Here is a 15,397-nt window from a genome sequence, read left to right as displayed (position 1 = left end):
CCTACTCCATGGGGGTTCCTGCTCCAAGGGGTCCCTGCTCCATGGTTGTGCTCTGTGGGGGTCCCTACTCCATGGGGGTCCCTGCTCCGTGGGGGTCCCTGCTCCGTAGTCGTGCTCTGTGGTCCTGCTCCATGGGGGTCCCTGCTCCAAGGGGTCCCTGCTCCATGGTCCTGCACTGTGGGGGTCCCTACTCCATGGTCCTGCTCCATGAGGGTCCCTACTCCATGGGGGTCCCTGCTCCAAGGGGTCCCTGCTCCATGGTCGTGCTCTGTGGGGGTCCCTACTCCATGGGGGTCCCTGCTCCGTGGTGGTCCCTGCTCCGTGGTTGTGCTCTGTGGTCCGGCTCCGTGGGGGTCCCTGCTCCAAGGGGTCCCTGCTCCATGGTCTTGCACTGTGGGGGTCCCTACTCCATGGTCCTGCTTCATGGGGGTCCCTGCTCTGTGGGGGTCCCTGCTCCATGGTCCTGCTCTGTGGGAGTCTCTGCTCCAAGAGGTCCTGGCTTCATGGTCCTGCTCTATGGTCCTGCTCCATGGGGGTCCCTGCTCCATGGGGTCCCTGCTCCATGGGGTCCTTGCTCCATGGGGTCCTTGCTCCGTGGTTCTGCTCTGTAGTCCTGCCCTGTGGGGGTCCCTACTCCATGGTCGTGCTCTGTGGGAGTCTCTGCTCCAAGTGGTCCCTGCTTCATGGTCCTGCTCTGTGGTCCCGCTCCATGGTCCCGCTCCATGGGGTCCATGCTCTGTGGTCCCACTTGGTGGGGGTCCCCGCTCCATGGGAGTCCCTGCTCCATGGGGGTCTGTGCTCTGTGGTCCCACTCTGTGGGGATCCCTGCTCTCTGCCCACGCACCCTCTTTTGGGGCTTTTCCTACTTTTTTTTGGTTTTCCAGCCGGTGCCTTTCCTGGGAGCCGCTCTCGGTGCTCCCGAGCGGAGCTGCTGCTCCCCCACCCCTCCTCTGCCCGCCCCGCGCGGTGCCATCGCCTGTCGCTTAGAGCCAGAAATATGATAAATATCTGTATTTTATCAATGCCTGCATTTTTTTATATATTTCAAATGCAAATGAGCATCATAAAGAGAAGACAGGTCCCTGGTAAATGTGACTTCAGGGATGCTCCCGAGGGAGCCTCATCCCGTCTTCCCAGCTAAAATATATACGTTGGGAGCCCTATAAATATGTGCAAATAGAGAGCTGCTAATTTAATCCTGGGTTCCGCTTTCCCGACGAGGCTCTGCAGCCTGGCGGCTTCTCGCTGCGGGGGCCGGCGGCAGCGTCGGCAGAATCGGGCCCCGAGGGGCGAGGGGGGGCTGTGCTGCACCCCCGGCGCTGTCGGGGTGCGGGGGGCTGCGTGGCCCCGGTGGGTTGGGAGCCCGGCTGCTGCGGGAGGCAGCGAGCTGCTTTGGGGGGGAAGGAGGTGAAAATCGCAGAATGCCAGCGTGGTGGGGTTGGAAGGGACCCCTGGGGTCCCCCAGCCCACCCCCTGCCCAAGCAGGGTCACCCAGAGCAGGGGGCACAGCACCGCGTCCAGCCGGGGCTGGAATATCTCCAGAGAAGGAGACTCCACAGCCCCTCTGGGCAGCCTGGGCCAGGGCTCCGGCACCCTCAGAGGGAAGAAGTTCTTCCTCGGCTTCAGCTGGAGCTTCCTCTGCTCAAGTTTGTGCCCGTTGCCCTGCGGTGTCAGGGTGCGGGGACCCCAAATGTTGTGGCATTTGGGATGCGGGGACCCCAAAAGCTGTAGATGCAGTGTCAGGACGTGGTGACCCCGAATGCCGAGACGTGGTGACGCCAGATGCTGTGGCTGCGTTGTGCTGAGACACGGTGACCCCAAAGGCTGCAGATGTCCAGTGCTGAGATGCAGGGACCCCAAAGGCTGCAGATGCCCAGTGTTGGGGTGAGGGGACCCCAAAGGCTGCAGTATTTGGGATGTGGGGACCCGAAGGCTGCAGATATCAATGCTGAAGTGTGGTGACCCCAAAGGCTGCAGATGTGCGGTGTCGGGGTGTGGGGACCCCAAAGGCTGCAGATGCCCAGTGTTGGGGTGCAGGGACTCCAAAGGCGGCAGATGTGCGGTGCTGGGATGCGGGGACCCCAAAGGCTGCAGATGCCCAGTGTTGGGGTGAGGGGACCCCAAAGACTGCAGCATTTGGCATGAGGGGACCCCAAAGGCTGCAGCATTTGGGATGTGGGGACCCCAAGGCTGCAGATATCGATGCTGAGGTGTGGTGACCCCAAAGGCTGCAGATGTGCAGTGTTGGGACATGGTGACCCCAAAGGCTGCAGATGTGCGGTGTCGGGGTACGGGGACCCCAAAGTCTGTGGCATTTGGGATACGGTGACCCCGAAGGCTGCAGATGTGCAGTGCCAGGACGTGGTGACCCCAAAAGCTGCAGTATTTGGGATGTGGTGACCCCAAAGGCTGCAGATGCAGTGTCAGGACATGGTGACCCTAAATACCACAGATGCAGTGCCAGGACACAGTGACCCCAAAGGCTGCAGATGTGTGGTGTCAGGACATCGTGACCCCAAAGGCTGGAGATGCCCAGTGTTGGGGTGCAGGGTCCCTGAAGGCTGGAGATGCAGTGTCTGGACGTGGTGACCTCGAACACTGAGGTGTGGTGACACCAGATGATGCCAATGCACAGTGCCAGGACACGGTGACCCCAAAGGCTGCAGATGTGTGGTGTCAGGACATGGTGACCCCAAAGGCTGGAGATGCCCAATGTTGGGGTGCAGGGTCCCTGAAGGCTGGAGATGCAGTATCAGGACGTGGTGACCCCAAACACTGAGGTGTGGTGACACCAGATGCTGCCAATGCGCAGTGCCAGGACACGGTGACCCCAAAGGCCGTGGTGACCCCAGAGGCTGGAGATGCCCAGTGTTGGGGTGAGGGGACCCCAAAGGCTGCAGCATTTGGGATGTGGTGACCCCAAAGGCTGGCGATGCCCAGTGTCGGTTTGCGGGGACCCCAAAGGCTGCAGCATTTGGGATGAGGGGACCCCAAAGGCTGCAGATGTTGACGTTGAGGTGTGGGGACCCCAAAGGCTAGCGATGCCCAGTGTTGGGGTGAGGGGACCCCAAAGGCTTCAGCATTTGGGATGTGGTGACCCCAAAGGCTGGTGATGCCCAGTGCTGGGGTGAGGGGACCCCAAAGGCTGCAGCATTTGGGATGTGGTGACCCCAAAGGCTGGCGATGCCCAGTGTTGGGGTGTGGGGACCCCAAAGGCTGCAGCATTTGGGATGAGGGGACCCCAAAGGCTGCAGATGTTGATGCTGAGGTGTGGGGACCCCAAAGGCTGGAGATGCCCAGTGTCGGTTTGCGGGGACCCCAAAGGCTGCAGCATTTGGGATGAGGGGACCCCAAAGGCTGCAGATGTTGATGCTGAGGTGTGGGGACCCCAAAGGCTGGAGATGCCCAGTGTTGGGGTGCAGGGTTCCTGAAGTCTGGAGATGCAGTGTCTGGACGTGGTGACCTCGAACACTGAGGTGTGGTGACACCAGATGATGCCAATGCACAGTGCCAGGACACGGTGACCCCAAAGGCTGCAGATGTGTGGTGTCAGGACATGGTGACCCCAAAGGCTGGAGATGCCCAATGTTGGGGTGCAGGGTCCCTGAAGGCTGGAGATGCAGTATCAGGACGTGGTGACCCCAAACACTGAGGTGTGGTGACACCAGATGCTGCCAATGCGCAGTGCCAGGACACGGTGACCCCAAAAGGCTGCAGATGTGTGATGTCAGGACATGGTGACCCCAGAGGCTGGAGGTGCCCAGTGTTGGGGTGAGGGGACCCCAAAGGCTGCAGCATTTGGGATGTGGTGACCCCAAAGGCTGGTGATGCCCAGTGCTGGGGTGTGGGGACCCCAAAGACTGTGGCATTTGGGATGAGGGGACCCCAAGGGCTGCAGATGTTGATGCTGAGGTGTGGGGACCCCAAAGGCTGGAGATGCCCAATGTTGGGGTGCAGGGTCCCTGACGGCTGGAGATGCAGGGTCAGGACGTGGTGACCCCAAATGCCGAGACGTGGTGACGCGAGATGCTGCCAATGCACAGTGCCGGGGCATGGTGACCCCAAAGGCTGCAGATGTGTGGTGTCAGGACATGGTGACCCCAGAGGCTGGAGATGCCCAGTGTTGGGGTGCAGGGTCCCTGAAGGCTGGAGATGCAGTGTCTGGACGTGGTGACCCCAAACACTGAGGTGTGGTGACACCAGATGCTGCCAATGTGCAGTGCCAGGACACGGTGACCCCAAAGGCTGCAGATGTGTGATGTCAGGACATGGTGACCCCAGAGGCTGGAGATGCCCAGTGTTGGGGTGAGGGGACCCCAAAGGCTGCAGCATTTGGGATGTGATGACCCCAAAGACTGGCGATGCCCAGTGTTGGGGTGCGGGGACCCCAAACGCTGCAGCATTTGGGATGTGAGGACCCCAAAGGCTGCAGATGTTGATGCTGAGGTGTGGGGACCCCAAAGGCTGGTGATGCCCAGTTTTGGGGTGTGGGGACCCCAAAGGCTGTGGCATTTGGGATGAGGGGACCCCAAGGGCTGCAGATGTTGATGCTGAGGTGTGGGGATCCCAAAGGCTGGAGATGCCCAGTGTTGGGGTGCAGGGTCCCTGAAGGCTGGAGATGCAGGGTCAGGACGTGGTGACCCCGAACACTGAGGTGTGGTGACACCAGATGCTGCCAATGCACAGTGCCGGGGCACGGTGACCCCAAAGGCTGCAGATGTGTGGTGTCAGGACATGGTGACCCCAGAGGCTGGAGATGCCCAGTGTTGGGGTGTGGGGACCCCAAAGGCTGTGGCATTTGGGATGAGGGGACCCTAAGGGCTGCAGATGTTGATGCTGAGGTGTGGGGACCCCAAAGGCTGGAGATGCCCAGTGTTGGGGTGCAGGGTCTCTGAAGGCTGGAGATGCAGTGTCAGGACGTGGTGACCCCAAACGCCGAGACGTGGTGACACCAGATGCTGCCAATGCGCAGTGCCGGGGCACGGTGACCCCAAAAGCCGTGACCAGGCTGGCGTGTCCGTCTGTCCCTCCGTCCCAGGCCCCGAGCTGAGCATCGCCGCTGGCTGCTGCACCCCTCTGCCGGGATCCTGGGCGGGGGGGGGGGGGTCCCTCGGCAGCCCCCCGCTCCGCGCTGCGTTAGCCACCTCCCGCCTCCCCGCTGCCGTCTGTTTCCCTGTTCCCGACGAGGCTCTATTTTGGTAGGGACCAGCGTTAAAAATACAACGCGCTCCCACGCGGGCTCTGCGGCAGCAGCCAAGTCGCCGTCACGACTCGGCAGCGTCACCCCCCCCCCGGCATCGCCGCCAGCCCCGGCACCGCTGCCCTGGGGATGCCGCAGCGGGATCCGGCCCCGGCCTCCTGACCCCCCCCTGCAGATATTTAGAGGCATTTCCAAGGTCCCCTCGCAGCCTTCTCTTCTCCAGGCTGAACAAGCCCAGCTCCCTCAGCCTCTCCTCGCAGGAGAGATGCTCCAGTCCCCTCCTCATCCTCGTAGCCCTGTGCTGGACTCTCTCCAGTAGCTCCTCATCTTTCTGGAACTGGGGAGCCCAGCACTGGACCCAGCACTGCAGATGGGGCCTCCCCAGGGCAGAGCAGAGGGGGAGGAGAACCTCCCTCGCCCTGCTGCCCACACTCCTCCTCATGCACCCCAGGATCCCATCGGCCTTCTTGGCACCCAGGGCACGCTGCTGGCTCATGGTCACCCTGTCGTCCCCCAGCACTCCCAGTCCCTCTCCGCAGAGCTGCTCTCCAGCAGCTCAGCCCCAGCCTGTGCTGGTGCCTGGGGTTGTTCCTCCCCAGGGGCAGGACCCTGCCCTTGCCCTGGTTGAACCTCATCAGGTTCCTCTGTGCCCAACTCTCCAGCCTGTCCAGGGCTCGCTGGATCCAGCACAGCCTCCCGGTGCGTCCACCACTGCTCCCAGTTTGGTGTCACCAGCAAACTGGCTGAGGGTACGCTCTAACTCTTCATCCAAAAAAGCTGGTTAGAGCCCAGAAATCAGGGCTGGAAAAGCCCCCTGCTCCAGGGGCAATGGAACTTCCGTGGAAAATGAGGGAAATGTTCCCTGGGGAAATTTGAGGGGGTTTTTTAACGAGCTCCCGGAGGGAGGAGAGAGGCGGGCGATGCCGGGCTCCCCGCTCCGTTCCCCGGCAGGGCAGGATCAGGCCCTCCACCGGGCCCGGTGCGGCGCGGGGACACCAAAGATCCTTAATTACCGGGATACCCTGGGGTCCTGCGGGATGCTCTGGGATGCCCAGGGATGCTGTGGGGTACCCTGGGATGCTGCGGGATATCCAGGGATGCTGTGGGATGCCCAGAGATATTGTGGGGTACCCTGGGATTCCCAGGGGTGCCGTGGGTTACCCTGGGATGCTGCGGGATGGCCAGGGATGCTGTGGGGTACCCTGGGATGCCCTGGGATGCCGTGGGGTACCCTGAGATGCTGCGGGATGCCCAGGGATGCTGTGGGGTACCCTGGGATGCTGTGGGGTACCCTGGGATGCTGCAGGATGTCCAGAGATGCTGTGGCATGCCCAAGGATGCTGTGGGGTACCCTGGGATGCCCAGGGATGCTGTGGGGTACCCTGAGATGCTGCGGGGTACCCTGGGGTGCTGTGAGGTACCCTGGGATGCCCAGGGATGCTGTGGGGTACCCTGAGATGCTGCGGGATGGCCAGGGATGCTGTGGGGTACCCTGGGATGCCCAGGGATGCTGTGGGGTACCCTGAGATGCTGCAGGATGGCCAGGGATGCCGTGGGGTACCCTGGGATGCCCTGGGATGCTGTGGGGTACCCTGGGATGCCCAGGGATGCCGTGGGGTACCCTGAGATGCTGTGGGATGCCCAGGGATGCTGTGGGGTACCGTGGGATGCTGTGGGGTACCCTGGGATGCCCAGGGATGCTGTGGGGTACCCTGGGATGCTGTGGGGTACCCTGGGATGCTGCGGGATGCCGTGGGGTACCCTGGGATGCTGTGGGGTACCGTGGGATGCCCAGGGATGCTGTGGGGTACCCTGGGATGCTGCGGGATGCCGTGGGGTACCCTGGGATGCTGTGGGGTACCCTGGGATGCCCAGGGATGCCGTGGGGTACCCTGGGATGCTGTGGGGTACCCTGGGATGCCCAGGGATGCTGTGGGGTACCCTGGGATGCTGTGGGGTACCCTGGGATGCCCAGGGATGCTGTGGGATGCCCAGGGATGCCGTGGGGTACCCTGGGATGCTGTGGGGTACCCTGGGATGCCCAGGGATGCTGTGGGGTACCCTGGGATGCTGTGGGGTACCCTGGGATGCCCAGGGATGCTGTGGGATGCCCAGGGATGCCGTGGGGTACCCTGGGATGCTGTGGGGTACCCTGGGATGCCCAGGGATGCCGTGGGGTACCCTGGGATGCTGTGGGGTACCCTGGGATGCCCAGGGATGCTGTGGGGTACCCTGGGATGCCGTGGGGTACCCTGGGATGCTGTGGGGTACCCTGGGATGCCCAGGGATGCTGTGGGGTACCCTGGGATGCTGCGGGATGCCGTGGGGTACCCTGGGATGCTGTGGGGTACCCTGGGATGCTGTGGGATGCCCAGGGATGCTGCAGGATGCCCAGGGATGCTGTGGGGTACCCTGAGATGCTGCGGGATGCCCAGGGATGCTGTGGGGTACCCTGAGATGCTGCGGGATGCCCAGGGATGCTGCGGGGTACCCTGGGATGCTGTGGGGTACCCTGGGATGCCCAGGGCTGCCCCCAGCCCTCGCCCCACGCCCTGGAGCAGGGCCGAGCTCGGAGCATGCCCCATCCATCCCGGCCGCGCCGGTGGCACCGGGCTCTCGCTGCCCGGCGAAGGCGTTCAGCAGAAGTGATTTGTGGCGGAGTTCTCCGGAGACCCCGGGGCAGAGCGGCGGCAGCCGCGGCGTTTCAAACCGCATCCCTCACCCGGGCAGATTAATACGTCCCGGGAAGGGCAGCGGAGCCGCGGCTTCGGGTTATTATTATTTTTTTTTTAATTTAACGTGCTGGGTAACTTGGCCGGACTTGCTTGGGTGAGCGCCGAGCGACCCCCTCCCCTTGCCGCGCGGCACCCGGCGCGGTTCTGGGGCTGAGCGTCCTCGTCCCATCCTTTTTCGGTTTTCCTTTCCCCAGAGCTCTCGGGTTTTCCTTTCCCCAGAGCTCTCGGGTTTTCCTTTTCCCCAGAGCTCTCGGGTTTTCCTTTTCCCAGAGCCCTTGGGTTTTCCTTTCCCCAGAGCTCTCGGGTTTTCCTTTTCCCCAGAGCTCTCGGGTTTTCCTTTTCCCAGAGCCCTTGGGTTTTCCTTTCCCCAGAGCTCTCGGGTTTTCCTTTCCCCAGAGCTCTCGGGTTTTCCTTTCCCCAGAGCCCTTGGGTTTTCCTTTCCCCAGAGCTCTCGGGTTTTCCTTTCCCCAGAGCTCTCGGGTTTTCCTTTTCCCAGAGCCCTTGGGTTTTCCTTTCCCCAGAGCTCTCAGGTTTTCCTTTCCCCAGAGCTCTCGGGTTTTCCTTTTCCCAGAGCTCTTGGGTTTTCCTTTCCCCAGAGCCCTTGGGTTTTCTTTTTCCCAGAGCTCTCGGGTTTTCCTTTCCCCAGAGCCCTTGGGTTTTCCTTTCCCCAGAGCTCTCGGGTTTTCCTTTCCCCAGAGCTCTCGGGTTTTCCTTTTCCCAGAGCTCTTGGGTTTTCCTTTCCCCAGAGCCCTTGGGTTTTCCTTTTCCCAGAGCTCTCGGGTTTTCCTTTCCCCAGAGCCCTTGGGTTTTCCTTTCCCCAGAGCTCTCGGGTTTTCCTTTCCCAGAGCTCTCGGGTTTTCCTTTCCCCAGAGCTCTCGGGTTTTCCTTTTCCCAGAGCCCTTGGGTTTTCCTTTCCCCAGAGCTCTCAGGTTTTCCTTTCCCCAGAGCTCTCGGGTTTTCCTTTTCCCAGAGCCCTTGGGTTTTCCTTTCCCCAGAGCTCTCAGGTTTTCCTTTTCCCAGAGCTCTCGGGTTTTCCTTTTCCCAGAGCCCTTGGGTTTTCCTTTCCCCAGAGCTCTCGGGTTTTCCTTTTCCCAGAGCTCTCGGGTTTTCCTTTCCCCAGAGCTCTCGGGTTTTCCTTTCCCCAGAGCTCTCGGGTTTTCCTTTTCCCAGAGCTCTTGGGTTTTCCTTTCCCCAGAGCCCTTGGGTTTTCCTTTTCCCAGAGCTCTCGGGTTTTCCTTTCCCCAGAGCCCTTGGGTTTTCCTTTCCCCAGAGCTCTCGGGTTTTCCTTTCCCCATAACTCTCAGGTTTTCCTTTTCCCAGAGCTCTCGGGTTTTCCTTTGCCCAGAGCTCTCGGGTTTTCCTTTCCCCAGAGCCCTTGGGTTTTCCTTTCCCCAGAGCTCTCAGGTTTTCCTTTTCCCAGAGCTCTCGGGTTTTCCTTTCCCCAGAGCTCTCGGGTTTTCCTTTCCCCAGCCCCTGCCCCCAGCCGCCACTCGCTGGAGGAGGAGGAGGAGGAGGAAGGGAAGAAGCGCTCTTGGCGGCTCTGGCTCCTCGTTTCGCCCTCCCAGCGCGGCGCTGGAGACGCTGGCGGCAGCGCCTTGGCACGGGATGCGCGCCATGGCCTCGCCGCAGCCGTGCCGGGAGGAGGAGGAGGAGGAGGAGATGCGTCTCCGCTCCTTCCTCCCGCTCGCAACCGGGGTCTCTGCGCGCGCCGCAGCCGATGCCGAGTGGCTTTGGGGGTCGCCGTGGTGGGGGTCCCGGAGCCGAGGGGCTGCCGCTGACCCCCCCTCCCCTGCCTGCACCCCTGGGTGGAGCGGGGTCCCCTCGCCCCACCATCCTGCCCAAGGTCCCCGGTGCTCAGCGGTGGTCCTGGGTGGGGGGACCTTCCCAACCCTCCAGCTGCGCTTCGTTAGCAGGCTGCTGGTTCCCAGCTCGTTAATGAAGATCATGGCGTCGCCCGCTCTCCCCCCCCCCCCCCCACATTTTGCTGTTTCCAAAAATCTTCCTTTCTCACCCCATTTTCTTGGGGGAGGCGATGTCAGTGCCACCGCGGCTGGGGGGTGCGGGAGGGGGGACGAGGGGGGGTCCCATCGTGCGGGGGGGCCTGGCTGGGTGGGACGCGGCACCCACGCTCTGAGGAGGTGGGGGGGAAAGGGGGGGTTTGTCCGGCACCGGGCTGTGCCATCGCGGGGCTGGCGGTGGCGGGGGGCGATGGGGTGGAGGGGACGGGGATGGGACAGGTTCGGGATGGGCAAGGGGTGGGGACGAGGGGGACAAGGGTGAGGATGGGGGTGGGACAGGGATGAGGATGAGGATGGGGATGGGGACAGGGATGGGACAGGGACAGGAATGGGGACAAGGATGGCGATGGAGACAGGGATGGGCATGGGGATGGGGATGGGGATGAGAATGGGGATGGGGACAGGGACAGGGATAGGACAAGGATGGGGATGGGGACTGGGACAAGGATGGGGATGAAGGATGGGGATGAGAGATGGGCTTGGGGACAGGGACAGGGATGGGACATCGCTGTGAACAGCGATGGGGATGGGGACAAGGATGGGGATAAGGACAGGGACAGGGATAGGACAAGGACGGGGACGAGGATGAGGATGGGGATGGGGACTGGGACAAGGATGGGGACAGGGATGGGGATGAGGGACGGGTGTGGGGACAGGGATGGGACAAGGATGTGAACAGGGATGGGGATGAGGGTGGGGATGGGGAGGGGTGTGGGGACAGGGACAGCGATGCGAATGAGGATGGGGATGGGGACAGGGACAGAGATGGTGACAAGGATGCGGATGGGCTTGAGGATGTGGACAGGGACTGGGACAGGGATGGGGATGAGGACTGTGATGGGGACAGGGACAGGGATGGGACAGGGATGGGGACGGGGAGGGGGATGGAGATGGGGACAAGGATGGGGATGGGGACAGGGACACCAGGATGGCAGCCTGGCTCCCGTGCCCCCGCTGAGGCTGCAGCGGTGGCACCGCCTCGGTGGGCTTCTACCGGAGCCGGGGGCCGAGGGGCAGCTTCCCCCTGCACCAGGCTCCTTCTCCGGGTGCTGAGGTGGGGGGTAACCCCCCCTCTCCCCCCGCTGCTGCAGGGCCCATGAGCGGCTGGGGACCCCCGCCAGTCCCTGCAGCAGGGCTGGGGACCCCCGCTGGTCCCTAACGCAGGGCTGGGGACCCCCGCCGGTCCCTAAAGCAGGGATGGGGACCCACACCGGTTGCTGAAGCAGGGCTGGGGACCCCAGGGGACCCCACAGCGGGGCTGGGGACCCCCACCGGTCCCTGAAGCAGGGCTGGGGACCCCACGGGACCCCACAGCAGGGCTGGGGACCCCCACCGGTCCCTAAAGCAGGGCTGGGGACCCCACGGAACCCAACAGCAGGGCTGGGGACCCACATCAGTCACTGAAGCAGGGCTGGGGACCCCCACCGGTCCCTAAAGCAGGGCTGGGGACCCCCACCGGTCCCTGAAGCAGGGCTGGGGACCCCACGGGACCCCACAGCGGGGCTGGGGACCCCCACCGGTCACTGAAGCAGGGCTGGGGACCCCCATCAGTCGCTGAAGCAGGGCTGGGGACCCCCACTGGTCCCTAAAGCAGGGCTGGGGACCCCCACTGGTCCCTAAAGCAGTGCTGGGGACCCCACAGGACTCCACAGCAAGACTGGGGACCCCCACCAGTACTTGAAGCAGATCTGGGGACCCCCGCTGGTCCCTAATGCAGGGCTGGGGACCCCCGCTGGTCCCTAAAGCAGGGCTGGGGACCCCACCAGTCCCCACTGGGGTGGCCGTGCCTGTCCCAGGAGCGATGCAGTGGGGTGAGGCTTGGGGGGAGCCGGGGGTCCCGCGGCGTCTCTCCCCTACAGCCCCCCCTCCCCTGCCGTTGCCCCGCTGCGCTCCGGCAGCCGCTGAGTGTAATTCCCGGCACTTCATTAATAACCACTTATGTAAAATAAAATTAATAATGCAGGGCTTCCCGGTTTAATAATCTGCGCCGCGCCGGCGCTGGCAGCGCCTCGCCAAAGGGGAGCCCCCGGGGGGGTTACCCCAGTTTGCGGGTGGGGAAACTGAGTCACGGGGAGCTGGGGGTCCGGACGCGGTCCGGTGCGACGGCCGCAGCGCTCGGCCCCCTTCCCCCCGCGTTTTTGAAGTGTTTTGATTTTTAGTGGTGGCTCGTGGGGCTGGGGCTCTCGTGTCCCCATCCCTGCTGGCTCTGCCTCTGCTTGTCCCCATGTCCCCATCCCCAATGGCTGTTCCCCTCCTTGTCCCCATGTCCCCATCCCCACTGGCTGTTCCCCTCCTTGTCCCCATGTCCCCATCCCCGCTGACTGTTCCCCTCCTCATCCCCGTGTCCCTGTCCCCACTGGCTCTGCCTCTGTTCGTCCCCATGTCCCCATCCCCACTGGCTGTTCCCCTCCTTGTCCCCATGTCCCCATCCCCAATGGCTGTTCCCCTCCTTGTCCCCATGTCCCCATCCCCACTGGCTGTTCCCCTCCTTGTCCCCATGTCCCCATCCCCGCTGACTGTTCCCCTCCTCATCCCCGTGTCCCTGTCCCCACTGGCTCTGCCTCTGTTCGTCCCCATGTCCCCATCCCCACTGGCTGTTCCCCTCCTTGTCCCTATGTCCCCATCCCCTCTGGCTCTGCCTCTGCTTGTCCCTGTGTCCCCATCCCTGATGGCTCTGCCCCTGTTCTTCCCCATGTCCCCATCCCCTCTGGCTCTGCCCCTGCTTGTCCCCATGTCCCCAACCCTGCTGCTTGTTCCCCTCCTTGTCCCCGTGTCCCCATCCCCACTGACTGTTCCTCTGTTTGTCCCCATGTCCCCAACCCTGCTGTTTGTTCCCCTCCTAGTTCCCATGTCCCCATCCCCACTGCCTGTTCCCCTGTTCGTCCCCATGTCCCCATCCCCACTGGCTGTTCCCCTCCTTGTCCCCATGTCCCCATCCCCACTGGCTGTTCCCCTCCTTGTCCCCATGTCCCCATCCCCGCTGACTGTTCCCCTGCTCATCCCTGTGTCCCTGTCCGCACTGGCTCTGCCTCTGTTCGTCCCCATGTGCCCATCCCCACTGGCTGTTCCCCTCCTTGTCCCCATGTCCCCATCCCCACTGGCTGTTCCCCTCCTTGTCCCCATGTCCCCATCCCCAATGGCTGTTCCCCTCCTTGTCCCCATGTCCCCATCCCCACTGACTGTTCCCCTGCTCGTCCCCATGTCCCCATCCCCGCTGGCCCCAGGGCTGTCCCAGGCTCTCCCCGCCCCGGTGCCAGGGAGGTGCCAGCGCTGGGGACCCTGCTGTGTCCCGGGAGCTTGTCCCATCCTGCCTGGCCTCCGGTGACCCCTTTCCCCCCCGAAACATTTATTTTAGGTGACATCCCCAGCAGCGGCTTGCGGTCACCCACTGACCTCACTCTCCTCTTCCTCCCCTTCCTCCCGCAGGCATCGAGTGTCCGCGGGGAGCCCGGAACCTGCCGGGGCTGGTGCAGGAGGGCGAGCCCTTCAGCGAGGAGGCCACGCACTTCACCAAGGAGCTGGTGCTGCAGCGAGAGGTAGGGGCTGCGGGGGGCTGCGGGGGGATGCGGGGGGATGCGGGGGGCTGCGGCGCGCCGGCTCAGCGATGCCCGCGGGGCTTGGGTCTCGCCGAAGGGCAAAGCTGCGTGGATGGGGCTCACGGTGCCTGGCGCGGTGCGGGCGCAGGATTGGGCCCCGCTCTCCTCTCCAGCCCCGAGCCCCCCCTTGCTGGAAGCAGCGGTGGGGAACGGGCGGGGGACAGGGGGGACGACGCTCCCCGGTTGGTTTGGATTGGTTTATTTTGGGTTATTTTATTTTATATTACTTTTTTTTGGTGGAAATCAATAGTGAATCTCGGTCTCTGCCGCTGAGCGCGGTGCTGGCGGTGGCTTCAGTGCACAGCGCTTGGCTGGCGTGGCCCTGCCATCGCCACCAGTGCCACGCCACGGGGGACTGGAGGGGACTGGGGGGGACTGGGGGGGACTGGGGAGCCGGCCAAGGGCGTGCGCCGGGGCAGAGCCGTGTCCGGGCAGACGGGGGGTGCCGGGGGGCGGTGGGGCAGCTCCGGGTCTCAGCGGTGGTTTGCGTTGGTCCCCCGCGGAGCTGCGATGCGCGGTGGGTGCGGGGTGGGCGTGTGGTGGGTGTGCAGCATGTGCAGGGCAGATGCAGGGTGGGTGCAGGGTGGATGCAGGGTGGGTGCTCTGTGGATGCAGGGTGGATGCAGGGTGGGTGGTCTGCGGATGCAGGGCGGATGCAGGGCGGATGCAGGGCGGATGCAGGGTGGATGCAGGGTGGATGCAGGGTGTATGCAGGGTGGGTGCTCTGCGGATGCAGGGTGGATGCAGAGAGGATGCAGGGTGGATGGAGGGTGGATGCAGGGGATGCTCTGCGGATGCAGGGTGGATGCAGAGAGGATGCAGGGTGCATGCAGGGTGGGTGCTCTGCGGATGCAGGGTGGATGCAGGGGATGCTCTGCGGATACAGGGCAGATGCAGGGTGGCTGCAGAGCGGATGCAGGGTGGATGCAGGGCGGATGCAGGGCGGATGCAGGGCGCATGCGGGGCGCATGCAGAGAGGATGCAGGGTGGATGCAGGGTGGATGCAGGGTGGATGCAGGGCAGATGCAGAGAGGATGCAGGGTGGATGCAGAGAGGATGCAGGGTGAATGCAGGGTGGGTGCTCTGCGGATGCAGGGTGGATGCAGAGAGGATGCAGGGTGAATGCTCTGCGGATGCAGGGCGGATGCAGGGTGGATGCAGGGCGGATGCAGGGCGCATGCAGGGCGCATGCAGGGCGCATGCAGAGAGGATGCAGGGTGGATGCAGGGTGGATACTCAGCAGATGCAGGGCAGATGCAGAGTGGATGCTCAGTAGATGCACAGCAGATGCAGGGTGGATGCTCAGTAGATGCACAGCAGATGCAGGGCGGATGCTCGGCGGATGCAGGGTGGATGCTCGGCGGATGCAGGGCGGGTGCAGGGCGCATGCAGAGACGATGCAGGGTGTATGCAGGGTGGATACTCAGTGGATGCAGGGCAGATGCAGAGTGGGTGCTCAGTAGATGCACAGCGGATGCAGGGCGGATGCAGGGTGGATGCAGGGTGGACGCAGGGCAGATGCAGAGTGGATGCTCAGTAGATGCACAGCGGATGCAGGGTGGATGCAGGACATGCTCAGTAGATGCAGGGTGGATGCAGGGCGGATGCTCAGGAGATGCAGGGTGGATGCAGGGCGCATGCAGAGTGGATGCAGGGCAGATGCAGAGTGGATGCCCAGTAGATGCACAGCGGATGCAGGGTGGATGCAGGGCGGATGCTCAGGAGATGCAGGGTGGATGCAGGGCAGAAGCACAGCGGTTGTGTGGCGGTTGCACAGCAGAACTGCAGTGGATGCAGGGCAGATGCACAGCGATGCAGGGTGGGTGTGTGGGGCTGCACAGCGACGCA

The 15,397-nt window shown here is 63.5% G+C and overlaps 1 protein-coding gene across 1 annotated transcript in view; it reads left to right on the top strand.

The window, feature by feature from the left end:
• Positions 1–13,822, top strand: part of LOC142362332 (staphylococcal nuclease domain-containing protein 1-like) — a 119,189-nt gene extending 105,367 nt beyond the window's left edge. Inside the window, exon 16 of the mRNA XM_075429571.1 lies at positions 13,380–13,822. Within this exon, the coding sequence (XP_075285686.1) occupies positions 13,380–13,822 (443 nt within the window). The remainder of the gene's footprint in view (positions 1–13,379) is intronic.
• The last annotated feature ends 1,575 nt before the right edge of the window (positions 13,823–15,397 follow it).

This window comes from Opisthocomus hoazin, chromosome 8 (genome assembly GCF_030867145.1).
Source record: "Opisthocomus hoazin isolate bOpiHoa1 chromosome 8, bOpiHoa1.hap1, whole genome shotgun sequence".
In the NCBI taxonomy this organism is placed as follows: Eukaryota; Metazoa; Chordata; class Aves; order Opisthocomiformes; family Opisthocomidae; genus Opisthocomus; species Opisthocomus hoazin.
This window is presented reverse-complemented; position numbering and strand designations above follow the sequence as displayed.